General features: G+C 41.2%; 2 protein-coding genes across 3 annotated transcripts; one reads left to right on the top strand and one right to left on the bottom strand.

Annotated features, from left to right (window-relative positions):
* Positions 1 to 2,353: 2,353 nt before the first annotated feature.
* Positions 2,354 to 6,806, top strand: c1qtnf5 (C1q and TNF related 5). Of its 2 annotated transcripts, XM_026340712.1 has the most exons (4): positions 2,354 to 3,111; positions 4,189 to 4,237; positions 5,617 to 5,861; positions 5,944 to 6,806. In XM_026340712.1, the coding sequence occupies exons 3-4, from the start codon at positions 5,630 to 5,632 to the stop codon at positions 6,462 to 6,464; spliced, it is 753 nt and encodes a 250-aa protein (XP_026196497.1). In that variant the 5' UTR covers positions 2,354 to 3,111; positions 4,189 to 4,237; positions 5,617 to 5,629; the 3' UTR covers positions 6,465 to 6,806. The 2 variants fall into 2 exon arrangements, with proteins under 2 accessions (XP_026196497.1, XP_026196487.1); XM_026340702.1 differs by lacking the exon at positions 4,189 to 4,237 and having other exon boundaries at positions 2,360 to 3,111.
* Positions 6,807 to 11,129: 4,323 nt separating this feature from the next.
* rnf26 (ring finger protein 26) lies at positions 11,130 to 14,830 on the bottom strand. The gene has a single exon (XM_026340689.2). It carries the CDS (start codon positions 14,532 to 14,534, stop codon positions 13,185 to 13,187), a length of 1,350 nt encoding a protein of 449 aa, XP_026196474.1. The 5' UTR covers positions 14,535 to 14,830; the 3' UTR covers positions 11,130 to 13,184.
* Positions 14,831 to 17,035: the final 2,205 nt, after the last annotated feature.

Below are 17,035 nucleotides of genomic sequence, written 5' to 3' on the forward strand. Positions count from 1 at the left end.
GACAGCTTACTTGATGTGGTATAAATTAAGAGTTTGGTTTGTGGAGACTGATTGGGAGTTTTAAAGATCGCACCAAAATGGGCGTTTTTGTTTTGTTTTGTTGAATCCTCTCACGTCTCTCTCATCACCAATCTCTCATCCGAAGCTTTGGTTGTACTTATCCTGTACTGTTTTTATAGAAAGTCATAATGCTGATGTTGAAAACGTTTAATTTATTTATTATGTGCAACATCCACCCTGAATTGTTCTTTTACAAGTCAAGGTTTGGGAGCGGTTGAACGAATTCTTAACAAGTATTTGTAATTTTCTAATTGTTTCTCGTGTATAAAAATGATCAGCCTAGGACGGGATGTGGTGTCAGAGAGGGAGCGAACGTAGGACATACTATTGGAGGGATCACGGATCAAGAACAGGCTTGTTTTCTTATGCCTTGAATATACCTTTGTCTTATCAATACTCCTCCTGCTCTGTGTAATAACGGTATTCATCGGTTCAACAGTCATATTTTCTCCCATTTTGACAGTGTTCTTTCAACACACATCAACGAAATGAAGGAAAACCACCACAGTGAAAATAAACCACAAACTTCTTGGTTGAATGTATAATTAGGAAACAAAGTTGTACATAAGTGTAAAAAGAAAAATTTCTAATCATGTTTATTTTCTATGCACATTTTTTATTTAAGTGATAGTTTAAATAATAAACATGTCTCCTTTAATCTGTCTTGTCTCTCGCCTGGTTCCCTGTTTGAGTTGAAATGCCTTTTGCAGGTTCCTTAAGGAGCAGAGTACATTTAGTGGATACTTTTATCCAAAGCAACTTACAACTTGTGATTACACAAACAAGCATAGTGAGCAGTTTGGGGTTAACTGCATTTCTCAAGAGCACTTCAGTGTGGCCAGGAAGAACTGAACCAGTCGCCCTGCATTTCAGTTTATCACTGCTTTACCACCCAGAAAAACTGTTTCCTATTGACCAAAGATGTAAAACCCCAAACCCTTTCTGTAACCAAAATGTAACAATGGAGATCCTGTATTTTGAGAAGCTGAAATATTTGGCACATGAGCTTGAGGAATACATGTGATAGAATGCTTATTAAATCAGCTTAATTTTCAACCTTTATGTTTTATAGTAAAAATGCTGTCATGTTGTCATTTAACAGAAATAACCAAGACGCTAGACAGCATCGATCCACACGTTACCCTTTGTGACATTTTATATTAAACTCATCTATTGATCACCGTACATATGATTTATCTCTGAGCCCTGCATTGAAAGCCCAACATCTGTGTTCACAGCTGTGAGAGTTAAAGTCAGGTCTCCCGTGTCCTTGTTTTCACTGTAAATCAGTCCAAGTTCAACCCTGAACTGAAACCACCTTCTCCAACCAACCAAACGACACCAAATAACCAAATCAAAGCTTTGCTTTAACTCCACCACCACCACTCATTAGAATTGTATTCAAACTCCTCGTTTGCCAAGTGATCCAAGTGAACCGTAAACCGTCCAGGCAGCAGTTTATGGATTCTTACAGGAAATTAGTGTAGCAGACCCAGAATGTGCTGATTCTGGTTCGGCTAATTAAAAACATGTCCTAACTCTGCAGTGTCTCTCGCTTCAGTTACAGCTCAGTGCCTCCACAGGATCCTGCTGAAACCACTCCTCACAACAGCCCGATGACTCCAATTTAAAGGAAAGTCTTTTTTTTTTTTTTTTTTGGCCCTCAGTCATCCCATTCCCATAAAACCAGTGTTTTGGTGTTAAGGCGCTAAGCAGACCCATGTGTATAGCCAGAGCAGTTCCCCCTTCTCAGTTCTCAGTAACCGTGCATGTCAGTGCACAGTCCTTCAGTTATAAACACTGCACTTCCTTTAACCATCACTTGTTTATTTTGTCCACATAAAGATGGACCTAATTTAAGCTGTTACACCACTGGTCAGTGAGACAAATCCACTCCTGTAGCAGTAGTATAAACAAAAACATACTTTTTCACAATAGCAGATCACGCTCGCCTTTAGGGAAACCTAAATGTCAGATTAGATGAGGGTTGGATATAGGCCTAAAGCAGGAACAAAAACATTTTTATTAATCCATTTAGTTTTGAATCAAATGGAACAAAGCAACAAAGCAAAAACATGCCCTCCTGTACTTCAGCTGCCCTGTAAAACAATGAGCAATTCTTCAAAACTGAACCTAATTTGCAGAGCCCAGTGTTATACTAAACACTTCACTCTGCTTATTTTCTGTTTTCTCTTCTCCCACACAGATTAAGTCAATAGACCGAAGCTTCACACTCCTCCACCATCTCCAGTTTTGGCACAGGTCTGGTTCACTTGGGGTCACCGCTGCGTGATAACAGTGAAAACATGCTTTCCTTGGCCCAAACTGAAGGGAGCTGTAAAATGTACCCGGCTCAAGTTAAACTTCCTTGCCAAAAAGATATTAAGAGCTCTTGCTTTATCAACTTATCGCTGCCACTGAAGGCTTACAGAGAAAAGAGGATTACTGTCAGAGAGTCTCGCTTGAGTGGGAGACCGATATTAGCAGGAAGATGTTATCTGTATGGAGCAAATTGCTTCATCTTGGAGGCAGATAATGGAAATCACAGAGCAGAGAAGAAGGGAATCGGAGTGAGTTTGCTGTCACGTCAGCCTATGTCTGAATTAGCTTCAGTTCACCTTTCTGTTTTCTGTGAAGATAGCTCATTTGGAGCTGCCGATGACCGCAGCCCTCTGAACTCTCTTGTCTTGGAGAGTTTTCCCAAACACCATTATGCAATATCCCAAACATTCTTCCATTTATCATCCAACCCTTAGCTCTCCTCCTCTCCCAGATCCCTCCTTCCTCACTTTCTGTTTGTGTCCCTTTTTTTTTCGTATTTCTGCTGGATTAACATCAAATATTTCCCTGTGTATCCTCCCTGTTCTCTCCACTCCACCCGCTGGTCCTCCTCTCCCTCCCACCCAAGTGTCTAATTGGATTTCATTACCATTTCCTCTCTGTTTTTCCCAGCCACACACTCCGGTTGGGAGGAAAGTCTATCACTGGATTCTCCTCGACACTCGGAGACATCAGCAGCAGCAGCTTCCAAAGACTTCACGTCATCGTCCGGTAAGTGTTTTGATTTTTCCTTTTCTCAAATAGAAACAACTACATCACCACAAAGTGCATCAGTGTGAATTGTGCACATATGATCGTTGAGTTGGATTATATAGAAACTTTAAAGTAGGTGTGGAAAAGCGTTTAGATCCTTCACTTAAAGCTACAACATGCAACTTTTTGAAATCAAACTCAATCTACTCTGCTCCACCCTGTCCTCCCTCTAACTGCTCTGCTACACTCTGCTATACTCAGCTCACTCCTTCAGGTATTGTTGTTACCAGTCAAGCACAAATACTTTACCTTCTCTGGATGGTTTGAAGGTTGAGCCGCTTTTCAAAGCTGACTCTGCTTCATCCTGACTAGTCTGTAAGTTCTGGAGCACTGTTCTCCTTTATTGTATAATATAAATCATTAGTTCAGTACTTTCACTATTAGGTAGATACTAAATAAGTAGTTGTGCCTTCAACAGTATGTTACGGGTGTACAATACATTAAAATACGTAATAAAACATTACAACATGTGTAAATGTGGATAATGGCAGCGGCGTCCAGCTGGTGTTAAGGAAGTCTGCCAAACCTTTCCAAATAACTGGTGGGGCTTGTTGATTTCTGTCTTACAGTGAAATCTGATCTTTAAACCGCCTGTAAAGGTTCACACAAATCATGCAGATGGTAAAGTTGAGTCAAAATAGCAGACAGGTAGTTTGATTCAGAGGTTTTATGAACAGAATGAAGAATGAACAGGACTCTACAGTTCCCAAAAGAGTTTAGTAAACTTAACGTCCAGATTAACTGGACGTGTGTTAACCCACAGAAAGAAAAGGTACGAAATCATCAAGTCAACAGTCTGACAGTATAACCAGGATTAGTGTAGCTATGTGCAGCTGTACAGTGAACTCTGTTGTGCTGATATAGAAATCACTGCTATTTCTAATCTCCTGATGGCTACTGACTAGCAGTGGCAGACATCTGCTCAGACTTCAGATATTCGTCTGCTCTCCTCTTCTGCCAGGAATGCTGACAAGCACTTCTCGTTTCCTCCTCCTTTTCTTGTTATTCACTTTCTTTCTTCTCCTTCTGTTTTAGCCCCCTTCCCCCAGGAGAGGTTGCTCAAAACTCTGCAGCTGCTGTGGATGTAAGCTCCCAATCTGACGACAAAGTCCTTCACGGCTCACATCACTGTCGCACAAACTAAACAGAACTAAATGAGGAAGTCCCCAAGAAACCAAAGTCTTCCAGTTCAGTCCATCAGTTCTGTTAATGTGACGTCTGTCCTGCCCCCCAGACAGAGTGACAGTGGAGACAAGCTGCTGTCTCACGGTCTCTCTGTCTCACAGGAAGGAAAAGGAAAAGATTGACATTTTGTAGATTGGTATAATAAACACATTTTTATAATTACCAGGAAAAACGCAGGGAGCAGGTCATCTAGACTTAGTTCATGCTCAGACAGAGACGAGAACTTGAGGATGAACTTTTCACTTGTAGGTGTGACTGTGAGTAGTTTCAGAGTTGGCTGTCTGGTATTCAGAGTCTGGCAAATAGTATTTTCATCTGCTTGAACTGCAGATTGAGAGGTGACTATATCTGCATGTTTAAATGACCTATTAGGAAGACATGTTTAGCTTGTTGTTTGGCTTCAGATTTGAAGGACTGAACTGGACATCAGAGAGTCTGGGGTCATGAGTAATGATCACATGCAGAAAAGCAAAACTGCATTTCTGCGCCTTTGTGGGTTGATTCATTTCTATTCACTTATCCTTTTCCACATCGTGTCTTTCCACGTGCCTTCGCTGAATCTAAGCATGCTGTTTTTAGCAGGATGACTCTGAGATGATTATTTGAGGAGGCTGAATCACTTGTTGGCACCACGATCTGCACCTGTGTTAATAAACACGAGCTCTGCACGCGTGTGCTGTTACAGTCAAATCTCAGTAGAAACTCTCACTTAGAATAGTCTAAATATGCTTTATGATTTTAAAAAGCGGAGAGGAGCACAGTTAAAATGCCATCTGTTCTTAATTACTGGTTACCGTCTTAATGTTGGGGCAGTAATGGAAGTTTATGTATGAAGGCAAATCACACAGTAGCATTATAACAGATCAGCCTGGGAAACAATAGTCTCTAGGTTTGTGGATTAATTCCCTTTGACTGTAAATAACCTGAGACTTTTTATCCTGTTCCAGAGGTTGTTTGACAAAAAACTAACAACTACATTTGAAACCATAATTCTTTATGGGAAGATGTGAAACAGTCTTTTCAGTGTTTACATGTGCTGCAGTTTGACGGTTTGAATGTGCTCTCCCTGCTTTTGTAATGTGATCGTGGTTGATTTGAAATGATGTTTACGTGGTATTTGTGGTGCACTTCTGTTTAATCTTATCACTATTATCCCATTGTCTGTTGTGCTGTTTAAACCTGGTGTCTCTCCTCCACAGACTTGTTTGTAAATTGTAACGTTTCCACGCATACTTTCCATTATTCGAGCTCTTCATGTTTTTCTCTTTTCTTTCTCAGCTGTGACACTGAGATGACCTCACTCAGGCTGTTGCCGCTGTTGCACTCCCTCCTCATCCTGCAAGTCCATATTTCCAACCAGCTAGAAGACAACAAGATCCCTCCCAGTTTGTGCACTGGTCACCCCGGCACCCCAGGCACTCCCGGAGTTCATGGCAGCCCTGGTCAGCCAGGGAGAGATGGGAGAGATGGGAGGGACGCTGCTCCAGGGGAGAAAGGAGAGAGAGGGGACAGGGGGGACAGAGGTACTCATTTATATTTATCTCTTTGTGTTTGTGAGGGGTGTCAGCGCTGGATGTTCACGTCTGTGCTTCTCCTCCTGGGCAGGTGAGACAGGAATGCGAGGCCTGACTGGAGACAAAGGTGACCCAGGAGAAAAAGGGGAGAGGGGGCAGCCAGGAGAGTGTGCTGTGGCCCCCAAGTCAGCCTTCAGCGCTAAACTGTCTGAGGGCCGCACTTTACCCCTCACCGTGGGTGATGCAGTCTCCTTTGACAAGATCCTACTGAATGAGCAGGGGGACTACAACCCAGAGACTGGACGCTTCACCTGCAGAGTCCCTGGAGTCTACTACTTTGCCGTCCATGCCACAGTCTACCGAGCCAGTCTGCAGTTTGACCTGATAAAGAACGGACATGCGGTGGCATCTTACTTTCAGTTTTATGGAAACTGGCCCAAACCGGCGTCTCTGTCAGGAGGCTCCCTGCTCCACCTCATCCCTGGTGACCAGGTGTGGGTCCAGATGGCTCTGTCAGAGTACAATGGATTTTACTCCAGCACCAAGACAGACAGCACCTTCACGGGCTTCCTGGTGTACTCAGACTGGAAAAACTCTGCTGTCTTTGCATGATGACCAATATTAGTTACCTGATTGAAAGGTTCTGGATAAAGGCAGGTGAACATGCTCGGACGCTGAACAGCCGTATTTGTATACAAAGTAAAGGTCATAGCAGACAATGTGACTTGAATGGCACATATTGTACTGGTGAAGTGTGAGGTGCATACACTGAGCGGTAATGTTTATTTAGTGTCTGTTCTTCAGCTGCAGACAGTTAATTTTTGCAACAGATGTTTTGACAATGGCCAATTCCAGGCCTCTAATTCAAACAGCTTTTCAGCTATCATCACGCTTTGTTTCACTGCAATTTATGTAAAGCAAACAGGAAACATGAATAAATCAGTTTCAAACACACACAGATGACAGATTGATACTGGAAAGTGACTAATGTGAAGAGATCAGCTTCTTCGGGTGTTGCGTTGATTCTCATATTAATCTGACATTAATTCTTACAACATGCCTGCCTGGGCACTTACTTACGGTGTAGTGTAGGAGTCGCTCTCCTCCAAAAAGGTCTTGGCATAGATCTGAGTTTTGAGATGATTAACAGGGAAGAAAAGAAGAAAAAACTAAAATACTTCCTCCTTTACCCAACTGATCTTTAACTGAGAATTGGTATTTCCAGGTGTTAGAAAACTGTCAAGATGCTACAAGGATCAGTTTTTTGTGAGGGGTTAAAAGCTAAAATGTTGAGAACCACAGGTTTGATCTTTAGTCATGTCTCTAATAGGCTTATGCCTGTTTGATGTATACATTTATTATGAAAGGTCTGCCTCTAATGCATTGTGTGTAGAAATATAAAGCTCTATAAAATCTGACCGTCTGACCGATCAGCGCTTCTGTGACACTTTTACTATTGAAATCCAGCACCCAGGCCTGTGGATTGTGTTCCCAAAGGCAAAGGCGCAGGACTACTAAAGTAAATGCCACAGTGAAATAAGGCTGGAAACGGTTCATTTTCCACTGGATTCACACTGTTTATTTCTGCCTAACGATTTCACCAAATGCCGTAAGTATCTTGACAGACTCACAAGCTGCATTTCATCACTGCGAGCTGCTTGATGTAAGACATCTCCTTCTTTCTGTCACTGATTGCTGCTTAAAACGAACAAACAAACAAACAAATAAACAAACAAAACAAAAAAACATATTTTCCGAGCTCAGTCTCTCCCAATTGTTTATTTGGGAGGGTAAACACCCAAAACACCAAAGAAAGACTCTCTGTGCTTGTCAGATACACTGCCTTAGACATGAGGAAATGTTATTTTCCCTTCACTCCCTGAGACTCCCACACATAATAAACCTCTAAATTTATCCTCATAACTTCTCCCTGTAGAGTAGAATGAGAGCGGCGGGGAGTTAATCAATCTTCCTCTGGCATCTATCATTTATTTCCATTAGTTCACGGTCTGTAAATCGTCCTCTGACTCCTCAAAGCCTGTGGCCAAGCAGACAGTGACGTCACTCCCTGAAATCCAGAGATGGGCGGGGGTCTGTTTGGGTGAGGCGAAGGGAGGCAAGAGTTATATATCTGGATTAAAATGACGATGCAATATGATTTCAGTGGGGAGAGACCCACCACTGTGAGACATGTTGAATTCTTGTGGTGAATCCCTAAACTCTCTGATAAACCCACACTCGTTCAATCTGTGTAAAACTGTAAACAAACACACAAGTTCAATGTTGTATCTCAAAAACAGATCATATTTAAAGACAAAGTCATAGAGTGTCCGATGAATAGGACAGTCAAAGTGCTTTCTCTGGTTTGTTGACCTCAGTCAAAGGTGGTGGTTCATTATCCAGCAGGGGGCAGTGTTGTACCACTGTTCAGCATGAACATCTGTAGCATCAGTTTGAGCTTCAGATGATCTGGGCAGGATTTCAACCAGCTGTATCAACAGCTTTTGAGTCCTGAGGTGCCTTTATTATGAGTCCACCAGTGGCTGTATGCTAATAGGAATTCAGACAGGGATGCTTGGTACATTAGGATTTTATTAGTTCGGCTCACTTCAGCTACTTTCTACCACGACACAAAGGATTCCAGTTTTTATCAATCCTATAACTGCTCTGATACAGAATCACAAGCTAAACAAAGGAAATGACTTCTCTGAAACCGCCATCTAAAAGTGTACACAGCATTAAAAGCTATTAGAATATTTAAATAATAAATGCGTAGCTGAAAAAAAGAAGGGATCAGCTGTTAAAATCACTCGTGCGGACATGTTCTCTGACACAGATCAATAAATTCACACCCCCCCTCTCCCCCCACTGAGCTCTTCTCTCTTTATTAAAATGCACAAAAGCCAGAACAACAGTGAAACACAGAGTGGAGTGTAATCTGGACACATCCTAGGACTGTTTTATACGCATTTAAAATTTGTTGTTTTCCAGAGAATGTCCTGAAGAACAATAATAGATGATAAGGAACTGATCACACATCATTTCTATTAGTGACTGATGTGTTTTTGGACTACAAGAGCGTCAATTGTGCCTCGAAATAGATTTTTGATTAAATATTGTACTGAACAAATTGTGCTGAACAAACATTGAACGACAGACTACAGCTATGCTGCTGTGGCACATTTCAGGAAGAAATTCCACTGCAGTTTACTCTGAACCCGATTTCCCTTGTAAGGTCATCTCTGAGACGATTTCCAAAAAGAAAAGCATGTGGGCAGTTTTATTAAGTCAGATATTCAGAGCGTGCTCTCGTATTAAGTAGTGATGCTCAGGGAGCTACATCGCCATTTTCACTGCAGTTTGATTGAAGTAACTGATCAAACTCATTTTATTTAAACTGCAACTCGTCGACTCACCAGACGTTCAGTTGTATTTGATCAATAGTCAACTGAAAACTCTTGTTAATGACCAGATGGAGGTGATGTCTTTCAAATGTAGATGGTCACACCAGTAATGATTTAGTTGTGCTCTATTTAAGAAGTACTTATCCAATTATAGTACGTCTATTAATTTAGATCACACTGTAGACATCTTGTCTCTTTGACTTTAAATTGTCTTTTTAGGAGACCCAGTGCGTCTACGTGACAAACCTTCTGATCTGACGATTATCATCCGGCTTCCTGCTTCAAGAGTCACCAGCTCTAATCTCTGTGCTGCCCATAAATCACACACTGCATTTATTCAGCACTATCTGGATTAATTAGCACCAACGTCTTAATTAGACCAGAGCCGAGTTTGGGTGGAGGCCAAAGCTGACAAAGTGCTGTCCGTCTCGAACTCTTATCTCTTCACATTAACGTCAAACTCGTCATTTTAATTTAGTGACACTTTTCACAGGCCAGGCTGCCAGTATCAGCAATGGAAACATTACTCTAATACTTTCTTATATATTGTCTATATGGGGTAATTCTCTTATTGTTCGGGAGTCCCCACAGGGGGGTCAGAGGCCAGGGTTGAATCCAGAGCAGCGCTTGTAGCTGGTAGAAATTCAACATCTCCACTATTGTAATGTTTTGAACGCTACTGATTTTCCCACCCATTATGACGCCAAAATAAAAGCACAAGATGTTCGGAATCAGAGTGATGGAGACGGTCATGATAAACAGATAAAACAGGGTGTGAGCGAAGCAGGGACGAGTGCAGAGTTTGACATTTTCCCATAATGCTCCCGTATCGGTCTACTGGGGGCAGAGGGAAGAGGTCGAACCCCTTGAGTATAAAACTCTCCTCAGTTTACTGCTCACTGCTCTTCCCCTGACAGTAAACTTCCTCTCCTCTGTTAACACCATCCTCACTTACAACCAACACATAAACAAGACAGAGGCCGGGCTTGTGGGTTAAGAGACAATGAGATAATAACAATAATGACGATTTCATGTCTGCTAAGTCTGTGATGACTTCAGGGCCGGTAAACGACATGATCAATCACCATTAAAACACAATAAAGCGAGAACATCGGACTTAAATCTCACTATTACTGAAAATATAAAAAAACACTAAAACGAAAAAATATACTGCAGACTGATGTCATTGAGAGCTTTCATTTATCTCAGCAGAGGTCTAGTGTAGAACTGGGGATATTTTTAGAGAGGACAGTGGGAACAGGGATGAAGCATCTGCAGATGTTTCTGGAAGTGGTCCCTTATGACCATTAGGGCCCTTCCTCCACCCCCTCTCTTCTACGCCTCCAGCCCTTGTAGAGACCCCCAAACTCTGCCTTTATTGTCACATGCGCAAAGTTTGAAACTGAATGCAATGATTTGCAAATCTCATTAACCCATGTTTTATTTACATCTTAATATGTAAAAATGCCTAAAAAAATTAAGGTAGGTTTGAAACTCCTGTATCTGACGAGTCATACACCAACTTAAAATCAATTTTAAAATGCCACCATATTTTGCTATTTGCTGGTATAGTTTACCAAATCATTAAAGTGTGGGGGTAATTGTGATTTCATGGTTGCATTTTATCAAATTGTATTTTGAATTATATTATTTAATACTGACTAACAACAGGCTGTGACAGATCTGTGTGTGTGTTACTTATTTTGATGTTGTCTATCTATCTTGTGTTGCTGCCTGTCATAAAGAAGACTCAAAGGAGCAGAGTTTTTTTATGTTAATGAGAAAATATCATATAAGAAAAAAAACAGATAAACCGTAGTTTTAGCCACAGATTCTGCATCAACATTTACAGCTGGACAGAGGACGACAAGAGAAAGTTTCAATGTTTTATTATGAAGACTTGCCAGTGACGTGGCAGCCATAGCAATAAAAAACACAAGTTACATTCACATCTTTAAATCACATGGTCTCCCACAGTTCCTACACACTCAGCAGAAAGCAACAGAAGATGGTTTGTTTCAGTCCACTGCAACCTCTAGTTAGGAATGCTCTATGTTGGTGTTTGAGGAATACCTGAGAGGAGGAGCATAACAACAACAGTCTGGTCTCTAGAAATCATTTACAACATCATCAAACACTGACAATCAGACCGCATCGTCAATGATATGCTATGTAGTAGTGAACGTGTGTCACCACACAGCTCTGTCACAAAAATGAACCATCCAAATGAATTCAATAAAAACACAGTGACAAACAGGAAATGAGGACACATGGCACTTTTTCTTCTCCCGCAGTTCTGAACCCACAACACCAGCATCAATAATAATACGAGGTGTGGTGTCGCAACTGGACCCTGTAAACTTCAAACACAGATCAATATCAACACTTCAGCTTCATCAGCTAGACTGAAAAACACAAACTAATGAAATTGTAAAGCCTTATTACTTTATGATGCTTTTATCCAACAGGAATATATAATGCATCTATTTTACTACAGTGACAAAGGAAAGGGAAAACCTTTTATGGATTATATGTTGGTGGTGACTGTAATACGCCTCCGATGGAAGACTGGAAGAAGTCCTATCAATAGAACGAATAAATGAAATAAAGCTGTAGTTTATCAGCACTGACAGGAATTAGGAATCACCTTCCTCAAATACAGAGGCTCTGTGTGAAATGCTCTATGCAGCGCAAAAATCTACACAAGAATATTTAAATGGTCAAAGTATCGACTGCAACACCGAGTCCACTGTCACACATCCAGCACGTGTGGAATCACTGGCTTTCTCTCTTCACAGCTTGGCCCACTCAAAGCACATCGTTTTAAGACATGAGGGGCAGTAAACGTTTCAGCATCAGGAAGGGAGGGCACCTGCAGGTTACCATGGCTACAAGACCTGAGACTCAACGCGGCAACACTGAAACGTCTTAGTGCCACAACCGAGACCGCTGTGTCCAAAGTCCACACTTACAAGTCACACATTAGATCTTAGCAGCATTTGAGATCTGTTACGCTTTGCCATCTCTATTAGAGCTCAGTCGATAAAATAAATGACTTATTATTACTTTTTATTACAGATATTTTCAAGAAGAAGTTTTAAAAGACCAGTTCCAGCTTCACACATTTGCTGTTTTATACACGATGGTCAACTTTTTTTCTTTTACTTTTAAGTTTGGGTCTTTGGAAGATGATTGGTGATGAGTGTTTTTTATTACTTTTAGACATTTTATCTGACAGTTATTGAGACAGTAACTGTCAGATTTGTCAAAAATAAAGTGTTAAATACTATCCTGGTCTCTTTATGTAGTGGCAGCATTTTAAAGTTGTAACTTAGCTAACAACCAACAGAGACACTATATAATTTCGTATTACTCAAAACTATATACAGTTAGTATGTACTATAGTTTGGAATCAGGTCACAGCATGTCCTTACTTTAGCATCTATCTATTGAACTGCTCTGAGATCTGAAAACATAATTTCTAAGGTAAGTCTGGTGATATTTTCGTATATTTTATAATCAATAAATCCCATATATCCAGAACCAACAATAAATTGATTAAATTTTCTTGTTACATAAAGTATATTTACCATTGTCTGAAGTTTACTTCTGTAATTTTTTTTTAAAACAAGAGAACCCAGTTGTTTTGGTAAAGTAGCCATTTAAAAAAACATAAGTGGGAATGAATGGACCTGAGGCTGGGTACCACAGTTGGTTAAGAGAAAATACTGAAACACAGACTTATCAACACTTTGTTATGTTTGGCCTTGTCATGGGACAAGAAAAAAAAATATCACCAGACTTATCCTTCAACACAACCAACTAAAAACATAAGCCATATAACATCATTTCATTGGTGGTAACACTTTAAGTCTAGATACCAGCTGTCAGGCCGCTCGATGTCACAGAGCCTCTTTGATTGGTCCAGTCATACATACACATCCATAGTGTTGAGGATCATGTGCCGACAGAGCGGGCAGTTCTGTTGGTAAGCAGGCTGCCTCAACAGGATTTTTGTACAATCTCTACACAAGCATAAATGTCTGCACGGCAGTAGCACCACCGTCTTGGTACAGTCCTGGCAGATCACACACTTCTTCCTCTCCTCCTGCTCCTTCAGCAGAATAAGCAGGTTCTCGGCAGGCAGAGGTTTACTGTCACTGTCTTGGCCTGAGGGCTTTTTAAGTTGTCTGTTTGTACTGCACGATGGGAAAACTAAATCCAGCAGCTCCTGGTGGTCTCCATCTCCTGCTCTTCCATCAGGAGGATCCCGTCGCTCCTCTCCAGGGTTGCCATTGCCTTGCTCTCTGTTGGCATTGTCCCTGTGGAAGTGAGTACGCAATGCGAGACCTAGCTGACTGCTGTTTCGAGACATTTGCTGCCAAAGTCCCCTCTCCAGCAGATAGAGGTGATGGAGTAGCCTCTGCAAGTGTCGTATGTTACAGCGTGCAAAATGAGGAGCTCTCTGCATAGCTGTAGTGAGCTGCTGCAGGGCTTGATAGAGTCTACGTAGAGCCGGAGAAGAGTTAACTTGATCCACAAGTCTCACAGCAGCCTGTCGAGTCAGCTCTGGGTTCAAGTAGGCTGTGGTGGTTAGAGTTATAGCAACAGTGAGCAGGAGGCCATAGATGTTCAGTATGAAGATGCTGAGGAACATGTGCACCAGTGAAAACAAGAAGTCCAGCACCAGCTTACAAGGTGACCACAGGAAAGCTGATGTCCCAACCACACTACTGTACAGAAAGGTGAAGGTGGTCAGCGTGAGCTCGAGCACCTTCTGCAGCGGGCTGGACACTGTCTGCATTACACTGACTAAAGCCATGTACACGTTCTGAGTGGCAATGAGTGCAAAGTTCACCACTGTGTTGATGAAATAGACCACCAGGCTGACAGCAATGCTGCAGCCCTCCAGCAGCCAGAGCACGCCTCGACACAGCTGCTCCTTCCCCCGAAGCAGGACGTGCATGGACAGGTACCCCACCATCTTCAGGCTCTCCAGCAGGCCCTCCAGAGCCAGCACCAAGCTGCCAGCCAAGGTGACTGTACTGTGGGCCGCGCTTGAAGTTGCCTCTGCCGTGGACATCAAGCAAACCACGGTGAAGTTTCCCAGCTCCAGTAGAGAGGTGAGGAGGAGGGTGGGCAGGTTGGTTATAAAGTTGATAATCGCCAGGATGGTCCGCACCACGCTGTGGACGATGACAAAGTTCAGGTCCAGCAATAAGCAGGCAGCATCCAGGCATTTTCCTACCGTGGAGATGACAAAGTTCACTAAACCCATGGTAATGTTACTGCAGTTTATCGATGTTCACTGTCAGACTGTCTCCACAGCAAAATCCATGTCTTGTTTATCTGTTCAGAGACATGTTCGGGTGTTACATCTTGTTCAGACCGTCGCTACTGGTTTTCAGGCGATGCATTACATCATTTCTCGTTTTGCTGGAAGATGAATCTCTTGAATTTTCATGTTTTTTCCAGCTTTATTCGGATGAAAACGTCGAGCTAACATCATAAACACACGCGTTACAGAAGCGGATGTTTGGTTTCAAACGAGATACGACACTTCCGTTTACTTTCCGACTTCCGTTTACTTTCGATTTCCCATTTAGAAACATTTAGATAACAATTTAAATACTACAACTAAAAGCAGTTATGTGCCCACGTTACAAAAGATTAACCCGACAGAACAAATCGAGAGAAACGACTGAACTACTGAACCTTCTGTACATTTACCGTCGTTACTGTAGCCGCCATATTTGTTTTGGTCATGTCAGCTGACCTCGTCACGTGTTTCCGGTGAGCGTAGGTGTTAAGCTGTTAATGGTTCATATATTTCTTGAATTATCAAGTAAACTACAATGATTTACAATGTTAAATATAATGAAAATGTAGGAGTTACTAAATATCTCTTCAAACAATAACAGTGGTTTAGCAGAGGAACATGATTTGGGCCCCTCTACACCACTGTTGACCTGCATATGTATCTGCTAATGGTGAAAAACATGTGGATGAAATTCTCGACACATGGGGAAAGTCAGTTTAGTATGATCTAATAAAAGTGTGTCTTTGGAGGTATCAGAAAAAATAACTGTATCGGTCAAAGCATGCACATGATCTTCCACAACTCTCTGAGACACTGGAGACCTTTTCTGTTTAGAAGAGAGAAACTAGGGTTTATTCTAAGTGGTAAGAACAGATGATTGTTATTAAAAGATTTAAATTTAAATGGGCTTTTCCCCAACATGTCTACCAGTGCAATTAAATAGTAAAATTACTTTAAAACAGGTTAAATTGATATAAACTCCCTCACCCTAACTTCATGGCCGTATGACCCTTTATTAGCATTAAAACGTATCATGAATTTGATACATGTGAAACCATACAAAAAATAGAATAGAATAAGACACTGACTTATCTGAAATCTACATTCATAACATTAATTTAACTGAATTGTACTCTTTATAAGTCCGGTGGTATACTGCTGCTGTATACAGTGAATATGAAATCCACGTTAGATGGCAATAGGTACCTAAAACAGTGATTTCATTTATTTGGATTAAAAGTTGGACTACATCCTATCTTTGAGGTGTGGGTTTGGACAATTCATTGTTCTTGCTCTCATACACATCCTGTTATCGTCTACCGTCCATGGATAGCTTATACAATTTTTTCCTCTTACTTCACATTTGCTGTCCTTAACTTTATTTTTATATATTCACTCTTATCCTTCCAGCATACCTTATTAATAACTTATAAGTATCTTATTAATAAATAATTTTAGCTGCTAGTGTCAGTACAGTGTATGTTTATAGACAGGGATTTTGAACAGAGATGATTAAGAACGATGGTGTGTGTAAGTGTGCAGTTAGGTCTTCTTAGTCTTTCCTGATATTCCACAGTCCGCCTATCAGCAGAGGGTGGGACACTTAATTACTGCACCTCCTGGCCACATAATTCCAGGAAGCTGGACACACTGTCACACCCTCCATCTCTTGATGTTATCAATCATGCTGTGACCAAACTGACTTGTGAACACATCTCTGTCTGTCTTTCTTTTTTTTCATACAACTATGTAAAGTTTTAACTATCTTAGAGAAAACTAGTCCAAACTTTGTAGCAACGCTTGGAAAAGAATTTCAGCCTTTTATTGTTTATAGCATTCACACATTCACATTCACATGTTCAGGGAATAGTATAGCAGTCTCACTAAAGCTGAATTTTCCAGCAGAACATTGCTGACTATGTAACAGTTGTGATGGGGAAAAACACAGCATTGGAATGAACGTGTCAGAAGTCAAACTGCTTTTGAAGTAAAGAGGAGCTCAGACTGGATGTTTCATAGAAGGACAAGCATAGTGCACTGAAGGGGCAGCAACGTGAAAACTCTATATTAGACAGAAAATGTTACTCTAAGCAGATTATTTGTTTAAGTCTCCAAAGGATAAGGATTTTAAAGTAGATTGTACTCTGGTGGTCTAATCATAAATGAACCTGCAGCAATTTATAGCTGTGAAGTGTACATGTTCATGAAGATTCATAACAGAATGTGTTTGGCAAAATGGCTTTCTGCAATCTATGGTTTATTTAACCATTTTGAAGTCAGAGTCTGTTTGTTTTGGGTCATTTAATTATTTTTGCATTCACAGATCGTGTATAGAAATGATCTTTTTTTGGTTCTTAGAAACTCTCCCTTTATGTTTGTCTCTATCTTTCTGTGTGTGTGTGTGTGTGTGTGTGTGAGCAAGAGAAGTGCCATCACCAGGATTTCCCCTACCAATTCCA

Source organism: Anabas testudineus, chromosome 13 (assembly GCF_900324465.2).
Source record: "Anabas testudineus chromosome 13, fAnaTes1.2, whole genome shotgun sequence".
Lineage (NCBI taxonomy): Eukaryota > Metazoa > Chordata > Actinopteri > Anabantiformes > Anabantidae > Anabas > Anabas testudineus.

Coding starts and splice junctions, on each gene's coding strand:
- c1qtnf5 (XM_026340712.1), top strand. CDS start 5,630: ATGACCTCACTCAGGCTGTTGCCGCTGTTGCACTCCCTCCTCATCCTG. Junction 5,862..5,943: donor AGGGGACAGGGGGGACAGAG/GTACTCATTTAT, acceptor CCTCCTGGGCAG/GTGAGACAGGAATGCGAGGC.
- rnf26 (XM_026340689.2), bottom strand. CDS start 14,534: ATGGGTTTAGTGAACTTTGTCATCTCCACGGTAGGAAAATGCCTGGAT.